A 20,711-nucleotide genomic window follows, 5' to 3' on the forward strand; every position below is an offset into this window, starting at 1 on the left:
TTATCTAGACATTTAAGAGAATCTTATAGAGAGCTTCCAAGCTCATAATGTATAGACTACGTGGTGCATGGGAATAGGCAGTTCCTAATAAGGCTTGTATGAAGGGGAGAAACGAAGTTCTTCTGAGTTCTTTCTATGGAAGATGACATAGGAGCCTCTCTTTTCTTCTATTCTATTTCTATGGGTATAGGCAGCCTAAGCAGACCAACTGATGTAAAACCACAAAGACCACTTGGTTTCCTCTTCTATGAGACGTGGGCAACAGAAAGGGAACAAGAGAAAAAAGGACACAAGGAACCCAATCGAAATATGCACTGGGAATTTAGAAATGAGATATCGCCTAAAATATAAGTCTAGAAGCAAGAAGAGTGCTCGATACACGGGCCAAACATCATGTGTTCATGTATCATGACAGCGAGAAATGGGAGAGGAAGGTGTGGGAAGAGGTGTATATATGTATTTAGAGCACGGGCTTTGCGTCCTCGAGAGACTCGGTCTCAGAGAGGAATTTCTCGGCCTCGAGGGCGGCGACACAGCCAGATCCTGTAGAAGATTGAGTTAGCGAGATAAACTTATAATGGACGAACCGGGGTCTGAACATACCGGCACTGGTGATAGCCTGGCGGTAACGCTTATCCTGAACATCACCGCAGGCGAAGACACCTTCGATGTTGGTGAAGCTGGTGCCGGGCTTGGTGATGATATAACCCTCGTCATCGAGCTCAACCTGGCCCTTGACGAGAGCGTTGGCGGGGTCGTGACCAACAGCGTAGAAGAGACCGTTGGCATCAACGACCTCCTCCTTGTTGGAGACAACGTCCTTAACACGGAGGTGGGTCATGAGGCCATTAGGCTTGTCCTCGCCGATAATCTCAGTGGCAACGGAGTTGAAGCGGACCTTGCACTTGGGGTGGGCAAGGAGACGGTCGGCCATGACCTTGGAGGCACGCAGCTTGTCCCTGCGAACGAGAACAGTCACGCTGCTGCCGTACTTGGCCAGGAACATAGCCTCCTCGGCGGCGGAGTCACCACCGCCAATGACGTAGAGGGGCTTGTTGCGGAAAATGGGCACGGCGCCGTCGCAGACGGCACAGGCACTGACTCCGTTCTGCCAGAAGGTCTCCTCGCCGGGGAGGTTCAGACGGCGGGCGTTGGCGCCTGTGGCAATGATGACGGCGTCGGCGGTGTGGACGGGCTCGCTGCCCTCGTCGTCGTTCCACTCGGTCCACATCTTGAAGGGCCGGGAGGAGAGGTCAAGCTTGGAGATGGTCTCGGTGATGATCTCGGTGCCGAAGCGCTCGGACTGCGCGCGCATGTTGTCCATGAGCTCGGCGCCGCCGATGCCGTTGGGGAATCCGGGGAAGTTCTCGACGTCAGTGGTGGTCGTGAGCTGACCACCGGCGGCAGTGCCGTTGGCGAGCATGCCCTCGTAGAGGACTGGCTGGAGCTCTGCGCGTGAAAGATAGATAGCGGCAGTGTGAGCACCAGGGCCGGAGCCGATAACTGTGGGGGATAAGAGGTTAGAACTCTGGTATCGGAGGGATTAAGATGATCAGGACCATTCGATCCACTCCAGAGACTACTTACTGACTACTTTAGAGTGCACCATTCTGGAGGTGTTAGGATTGACGCGCAACGGCGTCGGAAACGACTTAGTGAAGACCGAGGCCGAAGGAGGAGACTGTTGGTGGACGGTAGTGGCCGCAGCGGCAGTCAATCCAATGGATCGGAGGGAGGGAAAACGACGAAAGGCGGAGGAAAACAGCTTGAAGGTGTGTATGGGAAGTGGAGGGGAAAGGGACAGGAGGGGGAGATATAATGTCTTTTTTCGGAGGGGCAGTGGAGACCAGGATTAGGTGATGAAGTTGATTGATAAACCGGCAATGAGATCAGAGAGACTGGGTCCTCAGACAGGATGCGATTGGATTCTGTGCCTTTCCGGGGTTTCTAGACCACCCGAGATTAGAGATAATTCGTTTAAACTAGGCGATTTAAGGCGATTTCGAGCAATTCCAAGGCAATTCAGGGCTGAATTGGTTGAACATCGACTCCGGGGCTTTCTAAGCACATGTCACGTGAAAGGTCGAGACCGCTGATGTAATCTCATCAGATCACCCCGGCCCGAATCGCTTAACAAGACACCAGAGAGCCAGCTATTGTTGTATACTTCAGCTTCACTTGAGATATCTTGATAGAATGAACATCACATATCAGTTTGAACCTCGCTGCATTAGGGGAATCATACATCAAACAAAAAATACTATCGTACTCATAGAAATCCATAGAATCATCAGATCGCAAAAAGAAAATGTCACAGCCAACATCAATAACACAATGGTATCAATATAGTACATTAGATTACGCCGAACCACTTCTTCTTTCGCGGACGGCTATGCTCCTCAGGACTGGGGGATTGTTCAGCCATAATCTGCCGTGGTGGGCGTTGAGGGATTTCGTCCTCAGAATCTCCATCCTCCTCTTCACTCCCAGGATATCCCTCGTACTGTGGTTGATGTTGTTGGCTAGTGGCAGCGTTAGCGCGGGTATTATTGATAAGGTCGTAGTCCTCGTAGTCGTCTTGTTCGTCGTCACTGTAATCATCTGCTTCGGGCCGTCCACCTGCTTCCCCGTTCTTTTTGCGGCGGGGTAGGAACTTTCTCCAGCCCTTGACAATCTGCGCTGGGGGCGGGTCGTACTCGGTTCCGTTGTAGTGTAGTGCTGGAACGAGCAGTTTGTAGGGTGTGGTGACCCCGGATGGGTCTTGCGGGCTGATCTCGAGGTTCAAAGTGATGGCGAGCCCGCCCTCGAGGTTGATGTAGGCGCCTGCGCCGTTATCTCCCTGCTTGGCGGCTTTCCTTGCCGCTTTTTGGCTGAGGTTTGTTGGTCGCCGGTGGAAGCTGCCGGGTCGTGGAGGTGGCGCGGCTCTGGTCCCTGGGAAATAGCTGTCCCCGTTCTCGTGGGGTTGAGTGGGCCCATCAAAGCTTGCACGTCGGTTGAAAGTGGCTTCGTCGCCACGATTGAAGCTCATGGTCCTTGTAGGAGGAGGTCCGCGGGTGGAAAGGCGCCTGAGAATACCAGGCTTCCCGGTAGATCCCTGGTCTCCACGACCCAGCGACAATGTTCGCTGCAGCTTATTTGGCCGAGGTTCCGGGGCCTCTATTATCTCTGACTCAGGTGTATCAGGTGGAGTAGATCCGGGCTTATACTCACGGATCGAACACCAGTTTCGCCGAGGTAGTAATCGTTTGTTGTTTCGAGCCTTGCCATTCACATCCTGGAAAAAGATGGGGACGACATCCTCGTCGGTGTTCGAGTCCATGTGGTGGAGTGTACTCCGCTTGTTGATCATATCCGCAATAAGATCGGTCTCCGGAATGTCTGCAATAGCAGATGAAATGACATTCGGCATGTATCGGTAATCGTGGTCTTTGCCGATATTCAATTTGGGATTCGAATAGAACTGCCCGATTGCAGCGAGATGGACATCACCACTGAAGGATTTCGTTAGTTTTTATCGTTTAGAATTGGGGTTGCCGTTAAGCGACTTTTCTGGTCTTACCTGAGTATTGTGATCCGGACTGATTTCTCTGCGGCCAGATCCTGAAGATCCTCAATCAACCATGTGCGTTCAGACTTGAGGTGCTTGCCAGCCCAATGGTCATCAAAGACCTCCACATTTGGGCCAGATCGATTTACAAGCCCGCCAAGTACTCCAGCCTTGCCAAGTGACTTGCGGCTGTTCATGAAATTGCGGAGCATTGCCTGGGTTCGACGTTAGTTTTAGGTTCGATCAAAGACAGAAGCAATCAGAATACATACCACTCGGGGGTAAGCAACAGGGACACTTGAAAGAACGATCAAATGTTTTGTCTCTCCATTCATGATCTCCCTGTGGCAACGGTCCCATAATAAATCACAGGTCTCTTCGCTGAGAACCTCATTGCTCTGCAACATGTCAGCATAGTCCATAAGTCGGAGAATTGGAGTAACATACCCGTCGTTCAGTGCGGCAGTCAAGACCTAACAATGAAACCCCTTGGCCAAGAGACATAAACAGGTTCCGGCTTTTCTGCTCAATATATGGACCAGGATGAGCACCAAGAAGCCAGCTGGGTTCATCTGCCTCAATTTCGTCGGGGACACTGTGGTGCTGGAACAGTAGGTAATACTTGAAAGCAATCTTTCCAATTCCAGAGATAACAGAGGTCCGCATGAAATCATCGTGGTAAGAACCAAAGCCTTCAAATATTTCATGATCATTCCACATGTTGACCATAGGAATCTGAGAGTTCGCCAACGAGAAGAGGCCCTGAGAGAACCATGCAGCATAGCGGTCGAGATAGAACTGCTCCAATTCAGCACGGAACTCGCGAGTGAATGACGCCCCATATCTCTCGGCAGCGTTTTTCATCCTAAGCCATTCTTGGAAGAACGGCGACTCTGTGATACCCGAGTCGTTGAAGATTTGATCGCCTCCACCGATCATTACATGGAACGGGCGAGTCTGATGCTCATTGAGAATATCCCGCCAAAGCGGATCAGGCCCGCAAACTCGATCAGAGTCCACAGAGGGGCTGAACCCGTTGCCGCTGTGAAACATTATGTTCATGGATTCTCCGGCCGGGGGCACCCAGAATCCCAAGGCGGGTCCCTGGTTGATCCGATAGGCGATTCGCTGTTGCGTTGTGCTCAGTTCAACCTCTAGGTTGAATCGCCAGAACGTTACATCTCTTGCGGCATCGGCGTACAGACGGGCTCCAGGGATGTCTCGGTACAAACTCGCAGTCTCACCGTCGACGGCAGGCATCCGAGTGGAAGTCATAGGTTGTTTAACGCCTTCACTAGTATAGTCGATCATGCTAGGTGAGAGCTCGTAGATCCCATCGTCGTTCTCTACAAACGATAGGTCGACTTGTTCCTCGACATGTTCCACTGGTCTCACGTAAAGGGGCCGCCCATCACGGCCGACTTTCATGAGCCCGGCTGTTGGGTCGACATATTCGGGAGCCAGTTGCATTCCATCTTCATGGCTGATCTCCACGGGTGGAGGAGGAAGAAGATCCATCGGCTGAGAGAATAGTCTCAATGTGGGTGGAGTGTCGTAGGAGGAGCGAGAATCTTTAGTCACTATCATGATAGATCCTCGCCATATATCCTTGTCAATGGGGCCGCTGGCTCTATCAAGCTTAGCTCGCTGGATACCTGTGTATCGTAGCAAAGGTCCACATCGCAAGAATAGCTGGGGTTGGAAATCTTTGTGATCAGTCATTCCTAGCGGGCGTTAGTAAATGCATTTCGGTGACAAAAAATGTAGCTTGAAAACCAGAAAACGGAGGACCTTACCTGCCAACTTCTGAGCAGGAGATTTGTAGTTCTTAGGAAGAGCCCTGCTCTTTCTACGATCTTCATTACTAGCACCTGCCCACCACGCTTTGCTGCGCTCCACATCAAAATTCTGGAAATCGAAGTCAAGGGCCGCAAGCCGAGCAGGCTGTGCATTCCTCCACTCGAAGATTGGCGGGGGCGTAGGCGGCGGGACATTGAAAGACACAGACTGTTTAGACTGTTTCTTGGGCCTGACTTGCGACTCGGCACTATCTTGCGCACGAGGTGGTGTTAACATTTCGTCTGTTGTCTCCGCTCTTAGAGCACCAGAAGCCTTCATAGGTCGAGGACCTGCTTGAGACATCGATCGACTATGGCTGATATTGCTGGCAGGTGTTGGTTTCGCGGCAGGTCCGCTCACTGTGACTGATCGCCTAGGCACATTGCCTATCTTAGCTGAGAGTGGGATGGCAGCTTCTGCACGTGTATATTGGGGTTCTTCGGGGCGGCGGTTATATTGATATTGGGGACTTGCTGAAACTGTCCGGTTGTGACGCACAGCTATGCTTGGTTGTCGCTGTTGTGGTGGTGTAGCCGCATGTCCATTTCGCATGCCGTCCTCTTTTCGATCCCCAATTGGAATATCTCTCTGCTCATTCCGTCTGGCTGCGCCGGGGGATGGTTCGCTTTCTGGCTGCGCACGTTGTGTTGATGCTTCGCGTGCTAACGATGCCGCTAATTCGGCTTTCTCTTGTTCGGCTTTCTTGCGCGCAAGTCGCTCTCGGGCTTTGATTTCTGCCTGTTGTACTCGTGCTCGCTTCTCTTCCTTGCTGATTCCAGTTAAAGTTACCTCCAATTTTTGAAGAGGCGATCGCTCTGATGCCCAATCTGGCCGCGAGTCATTGGCGGAGATCGAACGTGTGGTGTTGGACCGAGTCGGGGGCGAAGACACAACTAGTGCAGGTGGTGGTGACTGAACCTGAATCTCAGGCATTTCTGCACTGGGTTCTGGGTGATAGGGCTCTGTGGAAAGACCTCGCGGTGTGGAAGACTTCTCTGATAACTCTGGTGTCGATGGAGGAATCGGCTTGCGGGTTGTATAGTTCAGGTTTGCCTCGGGCTGGTTTCGGGCCCTGGCCGAGAAAGACTTGTCTCCCAGTCCTGGCGCAAGGCCATCTCTCCCACTGGTCTGGGCCGTCTTCGGGTTATCATATTCCGTCTCGTATTCGGAGCTTTCCGCAGAAGGAATCTTTTGACCATTGCGCCTTGCTGGAGCTCTTTGCGCTCCATTGGAAATGTGGGGGTTAGAGCTGCCGTTTGCCATATCAGGCGATTGACGCATTGCCATAGTAGCCATGATGTCGTGTATTTGCGCCCAAACTCAAGGAAATGACTGGAAAAAGCGTAGATAGGGCGCCAAGTATGTGCAATTGCGAACCCAACTGCAACGAATATCGTTTATGTCGGTCCCGAAGGCAATTCGAACAGATTTAGGGAAAATTGCCGTACTTGACTTTTGTCGAAATTTTTCTTGGAATAGATGGAACGGATTCAATGCGACTGGATCTGATGCCTAACGCAGGGTCACCACACCATGGCCCGAGCTGATTCGCAGGCAACAAACCAAGTTGGGCGGGGGTATAGGTCCACGCGGCGGTGACAGGGAAGTTGGCCTGTCTAAAAGGCGGATAAACACTAGGATAGGGGTGTCAATGGGATGGCAGAGAATGTGATGAAAATAAGTGAAAGATTTCAATCAAGTCCAGTCAGCCAAAAATAAACCAGCAAGGTCTATACATCCGATATCCCGGTGGCTGGTTATCCCCAGCCTTCGCGCGGGGCCATGTCATACGAAAGCTTTATCGAGGGCTTGGATCCTTGGAAAAGCAATATTTATGCAGGATTACAAGACCTTAGGGTAAATATGAGATATTCAAAAGTGAAATACCATAGAATGGAAATAAAGAATTAAGCATAATTCTTAAATTTGGTATGGGGACTGGGTACTATTGTTACCCACATACTTATTTGCGAGCACGAACATATAGAACGTAAGTATCTGGATACTGGGAATCGATGTTTCACAGTTATAACATGATCATTTCACATAAAATCCATCTATCCATCTGTATACTCCGTACATGTAGACATAAGTACTTCGATGTTCTGTTTTATCCTATTTCAGGTGCCGCTTTAAGTGTGTCTAGTAACTGGGTACATCTCAGTCCGGGATCAGGCTAATGTGTGACCGCAGGGCGTACTCAATTATACCCAGCATAAGGCGGCAATAGATGTAAAGTGAAAGAGGAAAGCCAATAGATCTATGTTGCTCATGCAAGGACTTGAGCTATTCGATTGCTGCAGTTGATATAAATTATTGATGAACTACACCGTACTCCCCGTAGCATCCAAATAATAAGCAATCGAGTCATGAATTCCAGTACGGAGTAAGGATAGTGTTGTTAATTAGCATATCTACGTATGCCTGGCGGGCCAAGGCTGTGCCTATACGTAAGCTAAATAAGAGCCCGGACATCCACTGGGAACTAGACAAGTAACTAAATAACAATATAGTTACTACGCAATATGGAGAACGGAGTAGAAACCGTGGCCTTAGAACGTCCCGAACCTTCTCTGATAGTTAATAAAGAAAAAGCTTCTTTCCAAATAAACTAAGTCGAGCTCAATAGACCGTTCCGGAGACTCAATAGGACTTCGCGTGGGTGACCTCTGACGATCCTCCTATTTCGCCTGGAACATTGTGTCTTGCTGTTACAACCTCCTCTCAACAACTATTTTGAACCTTGGAAATAGCGTCTTGTTAAAGCTTATTTCCTTTTTGTCCACCCTACGGAGTACACCCCTTACCACAACTCTCAAGTTGCTATTCAACGGTCCGGAACTGTCCATGGCAACCACCCGCTAGATACCTCGAACCTCATAACCCGCCCTTGATACCTTTCCTCGAAAACAATTGATTCCTCATCATGCGCATTGTCAGCGGCATCACCGCCACCCTAGGCCTTGCTGGTGCGGTGTCCGCGAACCTACACCCTCGCTCTCAAGAAACCCGCGACTTCTTCGCCCTCCAGCTCGACGATACCACCTCTCCCTCCCACATCGCACAGATCCTAGGCGCACGCCACGAGGGCCAGATTGGCCAACTGGATGGTCACCACACTTTCTCATTACCGCGAGAACAGACCTCTCAGTTTGACACCTTGTTGAGTGATTTACGGACCAGGCGAAAGCTCCGGCGGCGCTCCGGCGCAATCGGGTCAAGTGATGACCCCTTAGACAAGATCCTGTGGTCGCATAAGATTGCTCCAGCGAGACAACGATTGCAGAAACGACTTCCGCCGGTCTCCGTACCATATAAATCGCTGGACAAGAGGGAAGATGCGCAGGCCGTTGCTTTCCAGAAGGATGCCATGTCAACTCTAGGGATCACTGACCCAATCTTCAAAGAACAATGGCATCTTATCAACACAAAACAGCCCGGACACGATCTCAATGTGACAGGACTGTGGTTGGAGGGGATAACCGGCAAGGGCGTGGCCACTGCAGTTGTCGACGATGGGCTGGACATGGATAGCTATGACCTCAAGCCTAACTACCTCGCAGAGGGCTCCTGGGATTTCAACGAGGGCCTCCCCGAACCCCGCCCTCTTCTGCTTGACGATAAGCATGGTACTCGATGCTGCGGCGAGATCGCGGCGGCAAAGAACGACGTGTGTGGAGTCGGTGTTGCGTACGATAGCAAGATAGCCGGCATTCGGATCTTGTCCAAGCCTATCGATGATGTCGATGAAGCGGCGGCTATCAACTACGCCTACCAAAAGAATGACATATATTCATGTTCATGGGGGCCTATCGACGATGGTGCTACTATGGATGCGCCTGGAATCTTGATCAAGCGCGCCATGGTCAACGGTATCCAAAAGGGCAGAGGGGGTAAAGGCTCTGTCTATGTCTTTGCCGCCGGCAACGGTGCGTCCTACGGGGACAACTGCAACTTCGATGGGTATACCAACAGTATCTACAGTATTACGGTCGGTGCCATAGACCGGGAAGGGAATCACCCGCCTTACTCCGAGTCATGCTCGGCCCAACTTGTGGTCGCATACAGTAGCGGCTCCGGTGCTTATATTCACACTACCGACGTCGGTGCAAGAGAGTGCTCCGCTGGACATGGTGGCACCTCTGCGGCTGGTCCGCTGGCCGCAGGCAGCGTGGCGCTCGCGCTCAGCGCACGCCCGGAGCTGACCTGGCGTGATTTACAGTACTTGATGGTGGAGACGGCGGTCCCCGTGAGCGAAGACGACGGTAGCTGGCAGAACCTGCCCTCTGGCCGCAAGTTCAGCCACGACTGGGGTTTCGGAAAGGTCGATACATATACCATGGTCCAGCTTGCTAAGACTTGGGATCTCGTGAAGCCTCAAGCGTGGTTCAACTCGCCATGGTTGCGAGTGCACCAAGAGATCCCCCAGGGTGATCGGGGTCTGCTCAGTCACTATACAGTAACTGCTGATCAATTGAAAGAGGCCAACTTCGCTAAATTGGAACATGTCACTGTGACTATGAATGCCAACCACACCCGCCGCGGCGACATCAGTGTTGAGCTGCGCAGCCCTGCCGGAATCATCAGCTACCTGAGTGTTGCCCGCGAAAAGGATGTTATGCCGGTTGGGTATGAGGATTGGACTTTTATGTCTGTTGCTCATTGGTATGTATTGCTGCCAATTCCATGATACACGCTTGCTAATTTATTCTTAGGGGTGAATCACCTGTTGGCGATTGGTCCATCATTGTGAAAGACTCCAATGTCAATGAATTCACCGGTGCATTCATTGATTGGCGACTCAATCTGTGGGGTGAGGCCGCCGACGGAGCTAAACAAGAGCTCCACCCCCTGCCCGATGACCACGACGACGACCATCCTTACGAGGATGCTCCTGTAGCCACGACTAGCGTTACAGCGGCTCCAACAAAGACCCCAGCTCCTAACCCGGATGACCATCATGACCGGCCTGTGAACGCAAAGCCAAAGCCAAAACCAACAACCACAAACCCCACGCCAGTTGAAGATGTGAAGCTGCCAACGAGTACTACCAGCAGTGAGGCTGAAACGCCCTCTGCTTCGTCCGCCGGATCAGGCTACATCTCCTCTTGGCTTCCCACTTTCGGTGCTTCGAAGCGCACACAGATTTGGATTTATGCATCCATGGCCATGATCGTTACCTTTTTCATTGGATTGGGTGTTTACTTCCAGCTGCAGAGGGTCAAGCGTCGTCGCACCACTGCTCACGATGACTACGAGTTTGAAATGATTGAGGATGAAGATGAGATGCAACCGATGACTGGAGCATCTGGTCGAACACAGCGTCGTGGCGGTGAGCTGTATAATGCATTTGCTGGGGAGAGTGACGAGGAAATGTTCAGTGATGATGATGATCAGCCGTATCGCGATGGGTTGGCCAATATCCCGGAAAAAGACAATGGAGATGGAACGTCTCATGGTGGCCCCCATCAGCCAAAACCTTAATATAATGTCGATACTCATTTTGCATTTTGTTCGGTGTTGTCGATTGCTCTGTTGACTTGGTTGTTGAATTGAGAGGATCGTTCGTTAGGAATAGACGGGTTGGGATCCTAGGTCTGTCTGTATATCTCCAGTTGACAGGAATCCAAAAGCGTGTTGTGCATACTACAAATAAATATTCAGATATTCAGATGAAGCAATCTCGAGGATTCATAGAATATGAATATGAATATAAGGAAGCGAAAGGACCGAGTAGCAAGTAGCAAGCAACTCTTATTGACATTCATTGCGATGATGACGTTCCGCTTCTGGAACTCCGCCTTGGGGAACGGCGATCATTGAACTTAGCTCCAACCTCCACCCCCTCCACTCCACCTCTCTAGCCCTTTCAGTCCCTATCATTCCTTGATCAAACATTTCCTGCAAATATTGATTTATCGGCATCACTAGGGTTTCAACAACTATCAGCCGGTTGACCACGGCCGACCGACACCCCCACGATGGATCAACATGACGACTTTGACAGTGTGTCTTGGAAGCACGACCCAGACAGCGATACCTCACGGCCCACAACTGCAGGTACAGATTCTGGAGAACCCAGTGAACCTCATCATGACATCAATGGCAAGCGGAGAATGAGCTCCGCCCAAGAAGAGCCCCAGGCCGGCCCGCTAGCCGACGCCGTCGACCTAGCGGGCATCGGCGATGGCGTTCTCGAATGCCAGGTTGATTCTCCGCTCAAAGAAAATGACGGGACAAAAGACGCATATATCTCGTACCTGGTTACCACACATGTATGCTTTTTTCTTTGCATACATTGTCGGGGAGTGGTGCAACTGCTGCCTAGACCTCCCGACATCTGTATATCCTCAAAATGACCATGACTGACATATATAGACCGACTTCAAATCATTCCAGAAGCCCGATTTTACGGTTCGACGGCGCTTCACCGACTTCTACTTCCTATACAAGACGCTCTATCGCGAATACCCGGCATGCGCGGTGCCGCCGCTCCCCGACAAACACAAGATGGAGTACGTGCGAGGAGACCGTTTCGGGCCGGAGTTTACAACGCGACGAGCTTGGTCGCTGCATCGATTTTTGAAACGTTTGACGCTTCATCCTGTGCTTCGGCGGGCGCCTCTTCTCACTATCTTCTTGGAATCGCCGGACTGGAATGCGCATATGCGCCTGCATTCAACACGGGTATCAACAAATACCGGGTCCGATGGCGCCGCCACTGGGATCTTTGATAACTTTACTGATTCATTTGTGAACGCCTTCTCTAAAGTGCACAAGCCGGACCGGCGCTTTATCGAGGTACGAGAGAAGGCTGATAAGCTGGACGAAGACCTATCACATGTGGAGAAGATCGTGGCACGGGTTGCGCGGCGAGAATCCGACTTGGAGACAGACTATGCCGAGCTCGCGACGCAGTTCCGCAAACTTGTCCCGTTAGAGCCTGCTGTTGAGATGCCACTGCAGGTCTTTGCAGCTTCAGTGGAAGAGACCGCGCGCGGGATGCGCGGGCTGAAGGATCACACCGACCAGAACTATTTGGGCTCGCTGCGCGATACCGAATCGTATATAATGTCCCTCAAGTCCCTGCTGAAGACACGGGAGCAGAAACAGCTCGATTTCGAGGCCTTGGTCGATTACCGCAATAAAGCGGTGACCGAGCGTGATTCTCTGGCTTCCAACCCAGCTGCTTACTACGCCTCTAACCCGCTCACCTCTTCTCCAGCCTCTTTCATCCGCTCTAAGATGGAGGACATGCGCGGCGTCGACCACGAACAGTCCCGCCGCGAGCGTGTGCGGAAGCTTGAGCTTCGTATTGATGAATTGACCCGCGAGGTCGAGTCCGCCAAGACTACAACCGAGATGTTTGACGAGGAGGTCATCCGCGAAGTCGCGGATTTCGAACGTATCAAGGCGGTCGAGTTCCGAGATGGACTCGGCTCGTTTGCCGATTCGCACATCGAGTTCTATCAGGGCGTGCTTTCTACGTGGGAGCGGTTCGTAGCAGAGATGGAAGGCGAAGCTGAGCCTGAACATGACTCTGACTCGGCTGCTGTCGGAAGCGTTTAGGTATTTAGGTATTTGTTTCAGCATGCTTTATTCATTATCCAGACCGAGTCTGATATAGCAGTTCATATTTGTTGCTGTCGCTATGTTTCATACCCGCAATACCATCATAACTCTTCATTTATTCATATAAATTCAATAGAGGAAGTAAAATAGTGATGAAATGAACATTTATATAGTATCAATGCCATTAAAAAAGAAAGAAGCATTACCATCACCAGCGTGGACATAACCTGGGGTTGTATGCAGGTGTTTGTACTGTTTGCACTGCAAGTCTATCTTGAGGTCGATCATCCGATTCAACCTCCAATCACCAAACACAATGCGTCCAATCTCCAGAGCTGTCCTTCGGCCGTATGTTTGCCCAACCTGCCGGCATGGCATTACCGCCGGTCGGCGGCAATTTGCATCTAAATCGGATTCCCCTGACCTGTATGACGTGGTTTGTGTTGGAGGCGGGCCGGCAGGCCTAGGGCTATTGGCCGCACTTCGTATGTATACCATACGCAGATAAGCAGGGCATATACTGATACAATGCTACTACAGGAGCATCACCCATCACCTCAAAGCTCAAAGTCGCCCTCATCGAGACCCAAGATCTCCGCAAAGCCAAAGCCTGGGACCTCGAACCGAACCAGTTCTCCAACCGGTGCAGCAGCTTGACCCCCTCGACCGTGGCGTTCCTGCGTAGCATTGGCGCCTACGATAAACTCGATGTTAGTCGCGTGCAGGAATACCAGGACATGCAGGTCTGGGACGGCCAAACCGGGTCCCGAATATCATTCGATTGGTCAATGGAGACATCCCCATTCGAAGACATGCGCACTGTAGCAACCATGACCGAGAACGCGAACCTGGTGCGCGCCCTGCTCCGCCGCATCGCCGACTCAGGTGACGAGAACCTCTCCCTCTTCTCAAACTCCACAGTCGCCTCCATCGAGAACGGCTCAGACCTCAAACCCGACGGTCCCGACCTCTCAGCCTGGCCCATCGTCACCGTCAAGCCCACAGGCCCCGCCGCAGAAACAGAGCCACCCAAGCGCATCGCGGCCCGCCTCCTCGTCGGCGCAGACGGTATCAACAGCCCCGTCCGCACCTTCGCCGACATCCCCACTCAAGGCTGGGACTACGGCCGCCACGGCATCGTCGCAACCCTCGCTCTCGCCGAGCCAGCCACCGCGCCCTTCCCGGCCTCCAAGCGCACAGCCTACCAGCGCTTCCTCCCCGCTCTCGGCGGCCCCATCGCCCTCCTCCCGCTGCCAAACAACCACGCCACCCTCGTCTGGTCAACGACCCCCGAGCACGCCGCCTACCTAAAGTCCCTCCCAACCCCGGCCTTCCTCGCCATGGTCAACGCCGCCTTCCGTCTCGACATGACAGACCTCACCTACATGATGGGCATGCAATCCTCCTCCTCCGATTCCGCCCCATCCCACCAAGACGAACTCACCTGGCGCGTCCAGCACACCCCCCTTCCAGCCCAAGTCCCTCCCCCAGCAACAGGCGTGCAGACAGGAACAGTCGCTTCCTTCCCGCTGCGCTTCCGACACGCCGCACAGTACGTCTCGCCGCGCGTTGCCCTCGTCGGCGACGCCGCGCACGTCATTCACCCCCTCGCTGGTCAGGGCCTAAACCTCGGCCAGGCGGATGTTGCGTCGCTCTCCAAGACGATTCAGTATGCTGTCTCGCATGGCATGGATATCGGTGATTTGCTTGCTCTCGAGCGGTACTCGTCTGAGCGGTACTTGCCTAATGCGAAGATCGGCGGCGCTTGCGATCTCCTGCATAAGATGTATAATGTTCCTGGTGAAGGGCCGGTTGCTTGGGCGCGCAGTCTTGGACTCGGCGTCGTTGATCGGCTGCCTTTTGTTAAGTCGTTCTTGATGAAGAATGCGGAGGGGTATTAGTTTCGATGTTGTGGGGTGTATATGTATGGCTCTGTGTATTGTACTTCTAGTCCTTTTATATGCAAGGTTTCTATATTAAGTTGTGCCTTTGCCTTTTCAAGACGGCTGAATAGTCTCGAATGGTCGTGATAGTGTATGCTGTGCCATATTATAAACCTGTATCAAACCAAAGCACAGGGGAAATGTAATGAATTGGGTATTTGGAAATTCTTAAAGACATCAACCCATCTCTGAAATATATAGTTCTTTTTTCTCAACAATAACCCCCCAGTCCTTTTTGATAGGCCGAGCTCCAAGCCTGACAATGCAAGAGATCTACGTAGTAGGGAAAACAGAGAAACCTCTGAAAAACACGCTCTAAAGAAAAAAACGAAATGAAAAATGCAGACCCAATTGTTTAATCGCTTAAACAATGGTGCCCTGCAGCTGCTGCGCCAGAGATGAGACAATACCGTGGTTCTTCTTCGCAAGACGGTCACGCAGCTCGGAAATCAGGGAGGTGATTTCAACCTCGACACCCTCCTTCTCCGGGTGTCCTTCGGGCAGACCCATCTCCTTGATGCGGCACTTGCCGGCGGCCATCTCGTCCTCGCCGAGGATGATGCCGAAGGGGATGGCGCCTTGTTCGGCGGCCTTGAACTGCTGGGGCAGTTTGGGTTTTACCTTATAGGAGAACTCGGCCTGAAGTGATGTTAGTGTTTGTTCAGTACCAATGTTCATAGAAAGTCTACCTTGATGCCAGCACTCCACAGCTTCTGGCAGATTTCCATGCGCTCCTTCAACAAGCCGCCGAAGCCCTTGCCGCCGAAGGCCATGATGTAAGCGTCGACCTCGCTGCTGCGAAGGGCATCGGACCTCTGCTCGCGCTCGATGCGTGCCTTGGTAATGGAGAAGATACGGTCGACACCGAATGAGATGCCGACACAGGGGATCTGTGCCTTGGGCTGGAACATGCCGACTAGGTTATCGTAGCGGCCGCCGGCTGCGACACTGCCAACGCCGAGGGTGGGGTCGTTGGATCGGTCGTCGTCCTCGGTGGGCTGCTTGGACTTGCTCTTCTTGCCGGACCTCTCGGCCTTCTGTGCCTCTGGGGCGTCGGCCTGCACACCGGCCGAACCCTCGGTGACAACCTCGTAGATGACACCGGTGTAGTAGTCCAGACCACGGGCAAGGGACATATCGAAGGAGACCTTGTCTAGCACGTTAAATGCCTTGAGATAGTCCATCATCAATGCCATTTCCTCGAGGCCGGCCTTGGCGGAGGCATTAGCAGTGAGGGTCTCATCCTCCAGGAGAGTGTCGAGGAGCTCCCGCGAGCCCTTGTTCATAACGTATTTCTCAATACGATCCGCAACCTCAGGGTCAAGACCCTTCTCGTCGACCATTTCCTTACGCACGTCCGCCCACGGCATCTTGTCCAACTTATCGACGGCACTAGAGATCGGCCGGAGCTTGTCCTCGGGCACACCACAGACGGCAAAGACACCATCTAAGATCTTGCGGTGGTTGAGCTTGATGGTGTAGCGACCGCTCCAGCCCAGCTCCTCAAAGACCTCGCTGACGATGCGCAGGATCTCGGCATCGGGCACCATGGCGTCGAAGGTACCGGCGATATCGAAGTCGCACTGGTAGAACTCACGCATGCGGCCCTTGTTGATGGCGGGCTGGTCACGACGGTAGACCTTGGCGATGTGGTAACGCTTGATGCTGCGGACCTCGGGGTTCATGGCGAGCCAGCGCGCGAACGGCACTGTCAGGTCGTAGCGCAGCGAGCAGATCTCGCCACCCTGGTCCTTCAGATCGTAGATGAGCTTCGAGTCCTCGCCATATTTGCCGGCCAGGATCTCGCGCAGCTCGAAGACGGGGGTGTCCAGTGCGCTACCGCCGTGGCGCTTGAAGACGTTCGAGATGGTGGTGAAAATGCGGTCTCGGAGGAGGGCATCGGACCCGGACCAATCCTTGGTGCCCTTCGGGGTCTTGAGGTTGAAGTTGGTACCCTTTTCTTTCCCCATTGTGCTTGATTCGGCGGAGCGATGGGAGGAGGAAAACTGACGAGTGCGGCGGGGAGAAATTATTTGGTGGGGGATGGTGGGGGCAAGGATATTATTTTTATTCGCGATGACTCGACGATTCTGCAGAGACGGGCAATGAGCCAGACGAGAAATTGGAGACCGACCGAATTGATTGGCAATTGCTCGTTGTACAGAGCGCGAAGGAACAGGAATGGACGGCATAAAAAAAGAACGCTGCGAAACAAACGATTGGGTTTATCCCGGACACGTCGGTTCCAAACAGGTGCAGTTGAATTGAGAGATCACCTGATCTACATGAAGATAGATTATGCAGCATCTCAACTTATACCTCAACTTCTACAATCAAGCCATAACGAGCATTAAAACACCGGTTGCATTCAATCAATTGATACCAGTGATCTCGGTAGCAGCCCAGGTAAATTATGTAAACCTGGAAGGCTCCTTCCTGTTTAGGCTTCGGACCTCTCTTGCCTGTGCCTCTTCCTTGACTCTCCTCTACTTCACCTTTCACTTCTTCTCTCTGTCTTCTCTCTGTCTTGTCTAACTCTTATCTGGCTCTTCTTGACCATTCTCTGTATCTTCTTTAAGTTTTCTCTGCACCTTCGACTCTTTTACATCCTTGACAGTTCCTCGACTCTTGTATCCTTCGAATCTGCTTTCTTCAGCCTCCAGACATTCATAATGTCTGAATCTTCAGTTGTATCTTCGGCCTTCAGTAGGGCTAGTGCGCACGCGCTCAGCTTCTCTTCTACCTCGTCTTCCTCTCCACTTGGTGGAGGTTTATATGTCGACCACAGCGGTTTTCTCAAGTCCTCTCATCGTGCCGGTGGGCCAGTCCTAGCTTCTCTCCCAGCGGTGACGACAGAGAACACGTTTACTCACGATCCAGCTCAGATCCACGCGCGTGCTAAAAAAGTCCTGGATGATCTCGAGATCGAATTCTCCAATGTCATTCTGAAGGGCCGCACGTCAAAGGTTGACCCTGAACCTAAGCCAATTCCAACCCTGCTTGTCCTCATGCCAGACCTCCCGCAGCCTGATCTTTGGTATCAGGGTGCCAAGCAGATCTACCACGATTTGGAGCCACTCCTACCTGGAGTCTCTGTTGAGATTATCGAAGAGAAGTTTTACGACGGACTGTATTGTTTCCCCGTTGAACAGACCCATTCCATTCATTCCAAATGGAGGTCAATTGTCGATACTATTCTGGCGAATCTGAATATCCAGGAGTGGACTGGTATTGAATGTTGGCGGTATGGCACCAATACCGATAGGCATCTGAACCCTGTGACTATAATAGTGGAGGTTGATAAGACATCCACCGGGTCTTTTGATGCCGCAGCCCAGATCATTCGGGGTTTACTTACGCACTTTCAGGAATCTAGCGTTGATATCCTATTTATGAAGGACGGGAAGGATTCCCTGGTGTCAGCATAGGTATCCATGGCAGTTCGACCGGAACATCCACACTGGGTGGTCCTGTCTAGCTACGATTACCGAACGAATCGGAATGGCGCACCTATGGCCTAACTTGCTTTCACGCCGTTTGGCCTCCGGAAGGAAAGCGCCCGCTACAAATGTTACAAATCACATGAGCACACCTGGGCAGGCCAAGATTTCGCGCTGGGAATACAGCCCCCTCAGATTCAAGGAATCACTCAACACCATTGCCCCAGAGGTATTGAAAGTTGATCATCCATCTTTTAGAGGTCTCCAACATACTATCGCCGCGATAGATGATGATATCGAAGAATACAAAACCGAAGTATTTCTGAAGCTGGAAGCAACCCAAAAGGAGGACGTATGGATGTCATGCATTGACTTTGTCACCGGTTTGCCAGTTTCCCGTCACAACTTCAACGCACGTCGCCTTTATTACATGCAAATTCGCGAAGCGACTGGGAGCAATACCCGGCAAGACCACCTGGTCGAGCAAAGACTGGGCCCTAGCCACACTAGCGTTATAGGGGATTATCTACGGCAATCAGGCCCATTGAAGCACTACGCCAACCCTTTACGACAATGCGCGACAACGGAAGTTACTTCCTAGGACATCGATTTGACATTTCTCGCCGGTCAATCAGCCTGTGGCTTATCGATTTTAATCTGTGGGTGCTATTCCCGAATATTGCTGGACACTGCTAACATGTCGATAGGTGCGCAAAGTTCGAGAAGAGCCATGCAGGTCTGAAACTAATCGTGGACGCTTTTGTCTGGAATGACCCCTGGGACATATTGTTGCTGGAAGCGATTTGAATAGGACACAAATTAACGCGAAAGGTCAAGAGATCATGATGGACTGGGCCTTGATCAAGATGATCCGAGCCGATAAGGTTGAAGGCAATGGGGTAAGATAATATTCTGTTTATTGGAGATTTATTATATGGCTAATGTATGATTCTCTTATAGCCATTCTCTTACGAGCCTACTGGATTGGTTCAATCCGTTCCATTCTTCTTCCACCCTCAACTGCAGGTTTATGCCAAGATGAAGCTCTACAAGACAGGACGATCAGCTGGAACTACTTATGCTTACTACAACGGCCTCATGTCGGTGGATATTTCTAAGCATAGAACGACGAACGGATGAGTGAACAAATTCCCTACATGGGAGCACACAATGGTGGAATTCCTTTCTCACGCATTTGCAAAGCCTGGAGATTCTGGTTCATGGATTCAGCGGCGACATACGAAAGGGCAAAATCAACTTATCATGTATATTTGATATTTTCAAGGATATCAAAGACCTCACTGGCGCTGCCGAAGTGAGGATTGCCCCATGCCCAACCTGAAGTGCATAACTACATTTGAGCCAAGTCTTTTTCTTTTCTGAGTTTTTTCTCAAAGTAATCTAAGGTCGATAATAGTTGAAAGATACAATAACCACGCCATATCTAAGAACGCAATCCATCACGTGATTCAACAGACTGCGGTTTATTCTGTTTGGGGGTTATTTATCCGATGGGCTTATCCGACAACCTCTTGGTATAATAGTGGCATGTACATAACTATGGAGTGTATGAATTTGATATCAAATGTCCCTGTGATCTGATGTCTCACATCACCTGGCTGCCTTACCAATGCCTACTAGTATATAGACTCTAAAGCATACCGGTCATAAGACATATTAAGCGTCGAGGCGTATACAGCCAAGTTCTGGACTTCCCCGGATCTGCTACTGCAAATTGCGCTGCCACCCGAAATCCTTCCGGCTTATGCTCTTTCCTCTTTGGGGCAAGTCCATTCCGATGTCATCATACCGTGACAATTTGATATTGGATGCGGTAGGTATATAGTACATAGTACATTGTTGTGTTGTACATTGTCGAAAGGGCTATGACATGCAGGTAAATCGCTCAATCGATCTACTCCACAGTCTATAACGTCATTTGCGATAGAACTATATTAATCCGGGTTGTAACTGGTTAGCCTAAGCCTGATTAGACTGATACACTACGCCCTCCGTAGCCTTCCTATCTCCTAATGCCGGCCGAACATGCGATTTATTATTATATTATTATAATTAGTTATTGAGCCCCTTGAAAGAGGTAATTGTCGCCACCCCCGCCATGTACGTGCTGTACAGGCTTAGTCCCGTCGGATTGTATGTCGGTGCTCGTTTAATTGCTCCTCCCATTGGCGTGGGCAGATCATATGTGAGTTCGATCAGACGTTGAAGCCAGATTAGCCAGATTAACAGAGTGCCCCATCGCGGGAACGTGCGTTGGTGTGGTACCAGAGGAATGACTGGATTGGTATTGCTGCGCCTATTGGACCCCCGCAAGGGGCCGACTTCCATTGATATAGGCTGACGTTAGCC

The 20,711-nt window shown here is 51.4% G+C and overlaps 9 protein-coding genes across 9 annotated transcripts; 6 read left to right on the forward strand and 3 right to left on the reverse strand.

Annotated features, from left to right (window-relative positions):
• Window positions 1-460: 460 nt before the first annotated feature.
• trr1 (thioredoxin-disulfide reductase TRR1) lies at window positions 461-1,609 on the reverse strand (the record flags this gene model as incomplete). The annotated part of the gene is made up of 3 exons (XM_057191146.1): window positions 461-543; window positions 604-1,503; window positions 1,588-1,609. The coding sequence occupies 3 exons, from the start codon at window positions 1,607-1,609 to the stop codon at window positions 461-463; spliced, it is 1,005 nt and encodes a 334-aa protein (XP_057037282.1).
• A 744-nt stretch (window positions 1,610-2,353) lies between these two features.
• On the reverse strand, window positions 2,354-6,682 carry N7518_010221 (uncharacterized protein; the record flags this gene model as incomplete). The annotated part of the gene is made up of 5 exons (XM_057191147.1): window positions 2,354-3,491; window positions 3,560-3,762; window positions 3,820-3,945; window positions 3,995-5,271; window positions 5,344-6,682. 5 exons carry the CDS (start codon window positions 6,680-6,682, stop codon window positions 2,354-2,356), a joined length of 4,083 nt encoding a protein of 1,360 aa, XP_057037283.1.
• A 1,630-nt stretch (window positions 6,683-8,312) lies between these two features.
• Window positions 8,313-10,870, forward strand: kexB (kexin kexB; the record flags this gene model as incomplete). Its single annotated transcript, XM_057191148.1, has 2 exons — window positions 8,313-10,051; window positions 10,102-10,870. The coding sequence occupies 2 exons, from the start codon at window positions 8,313-8,315 to the stop codon at window positions 10,868-10,870; spliced, it is 2,508 nt and encodes an 835-aa protein (XP_057037284.1).
• A 497-nt stretch (window positions 10,871-11,367) lies between these two features.
• N7518_010223 (sorting nexin-4) lies at window positions 11,368-12,955 on the forward strand (the record flags this gene model as incomplete). The annotated part of the gene is made up of 2 exons (XM_057191149.1): window positions 11,368-11,661; window positions 11,765-12,955. 2 exons carry the CDS (start codon window positions 11,368-11,370, stop codon window positions 12,953-12,955), a joined length of 1,485 nt encoding a protein of 494 aa, XP_057037285.1.
• Window positions 12,956-13,274: 319 nt separating this feature from the next.
• N7518_010224 (putative ubiquinone biosynthesis monooxgenase (Coq6)) lies at window positions 13,275-14,859 on the forward strand (the record flags this gene model as incomplete). Its single annotated transcript, XM_057191150.1, has 2 exons — window positions 13,275-13,443; window positions 13,499-14,859. 2 exons carry the CDS (start codon window positions 13,275-13,277, stop codon window positions 14,857-14,859), a joined length of 1,530 nt encoding a protein of 509 aa, XP_057037286.1.
• A 405-nt stretch (window positions 14,860-15,264) lies between these two features.
• On the reverse strand, window positions 15,265-17,093 carry N7518_010225 (histidine--tRNA ligase; the record flags this gene model as incomplete). Its single annotated transcript, XM_057191151.1, has 2 exons — window positions 15,265-15,540; window positions 15,591-17,093. 2 exons carry the CDS (start codon window positions 17,091-17,093, stop codon window positions 15,265-15,267), a joined length of 1,779 nt encoding a protein of 592 aa, XP_057037287.1.
• A 480-nt stretch (window positions 17,094-17,573) lies between these two features.
• Window positions 17,574-18,942, forward strand: N7518_010226 (uncharacterized protein; the record flags this gene model as incomplete). The annotated part of the gene is given in 2 exon segments (XM_057191152.1): window positions 17,574-18,319; window positions 18,330-18,942. The coding sequence occupies 2 exon segments, from the start codon at window positions 17,574-17,576 to the stop codon at window positions 18,940-18,942; spliced, it is 1,359 nt and encodes a 452-aa protein (XP_057037288.1).
• Window positions 18,943-19,186: 244 nt separating this feature from the next.
• On the forward strand, window positions 19,187-19,481 carry N7518_010227 (uncharacterized protein; the record flags this gene model as incomplete). The annotated part of the gene is made up of 2 exons (XM_057191153.1): window positions 19,187-19,240; window positions 19,302-19,481. 2 exons carry the CDS (start codon window positions 19,187-19,189, stop codon window positions 19,479-19,481), a joined length of 234 nt encoding a protein of 77 aa, XP_057037289.1.
• Window positions 19,482-20,460: 979 nt separating this feature from the next.
• N7518_010228 (uncharacterized protein) lies at window positions 20,461-20,693 on the forward strand (the record flags this gene model as incomplete). The annotated part of the gene is made up of 2 exons (XM_057191154.1): window positions 20,461-20,547; window positions 20,592-20,693. The coding sequence occupies 2 exons, from the start codon at window positions 20,461-20,463 to the stop codon at window positions 20,691-20,693; spliced, it is 189 nt and encodes a 62-aa protein (XP_057037290.1).
• Between the last annotated feature and the right edge of the window lie 18 nt (window positions 20,694-20,711).

The sequence above is a fragment of the Penicillium psychrosexuale genome (assembly GCF_028828465.1).
Source record: "Penicillium psychrosexuale strain IBT 29551 chromosome Unknown utg000006l, whole genome shotgun sequence".
NCBI classification, from domain to species: domain Eukaryota; kingdom Fungi; phylum Ascomycota; class Eurotiomycetes; order Eurotiales; family Aspergillaceae; genus Penicillium; species Penicillium psychrosexuale.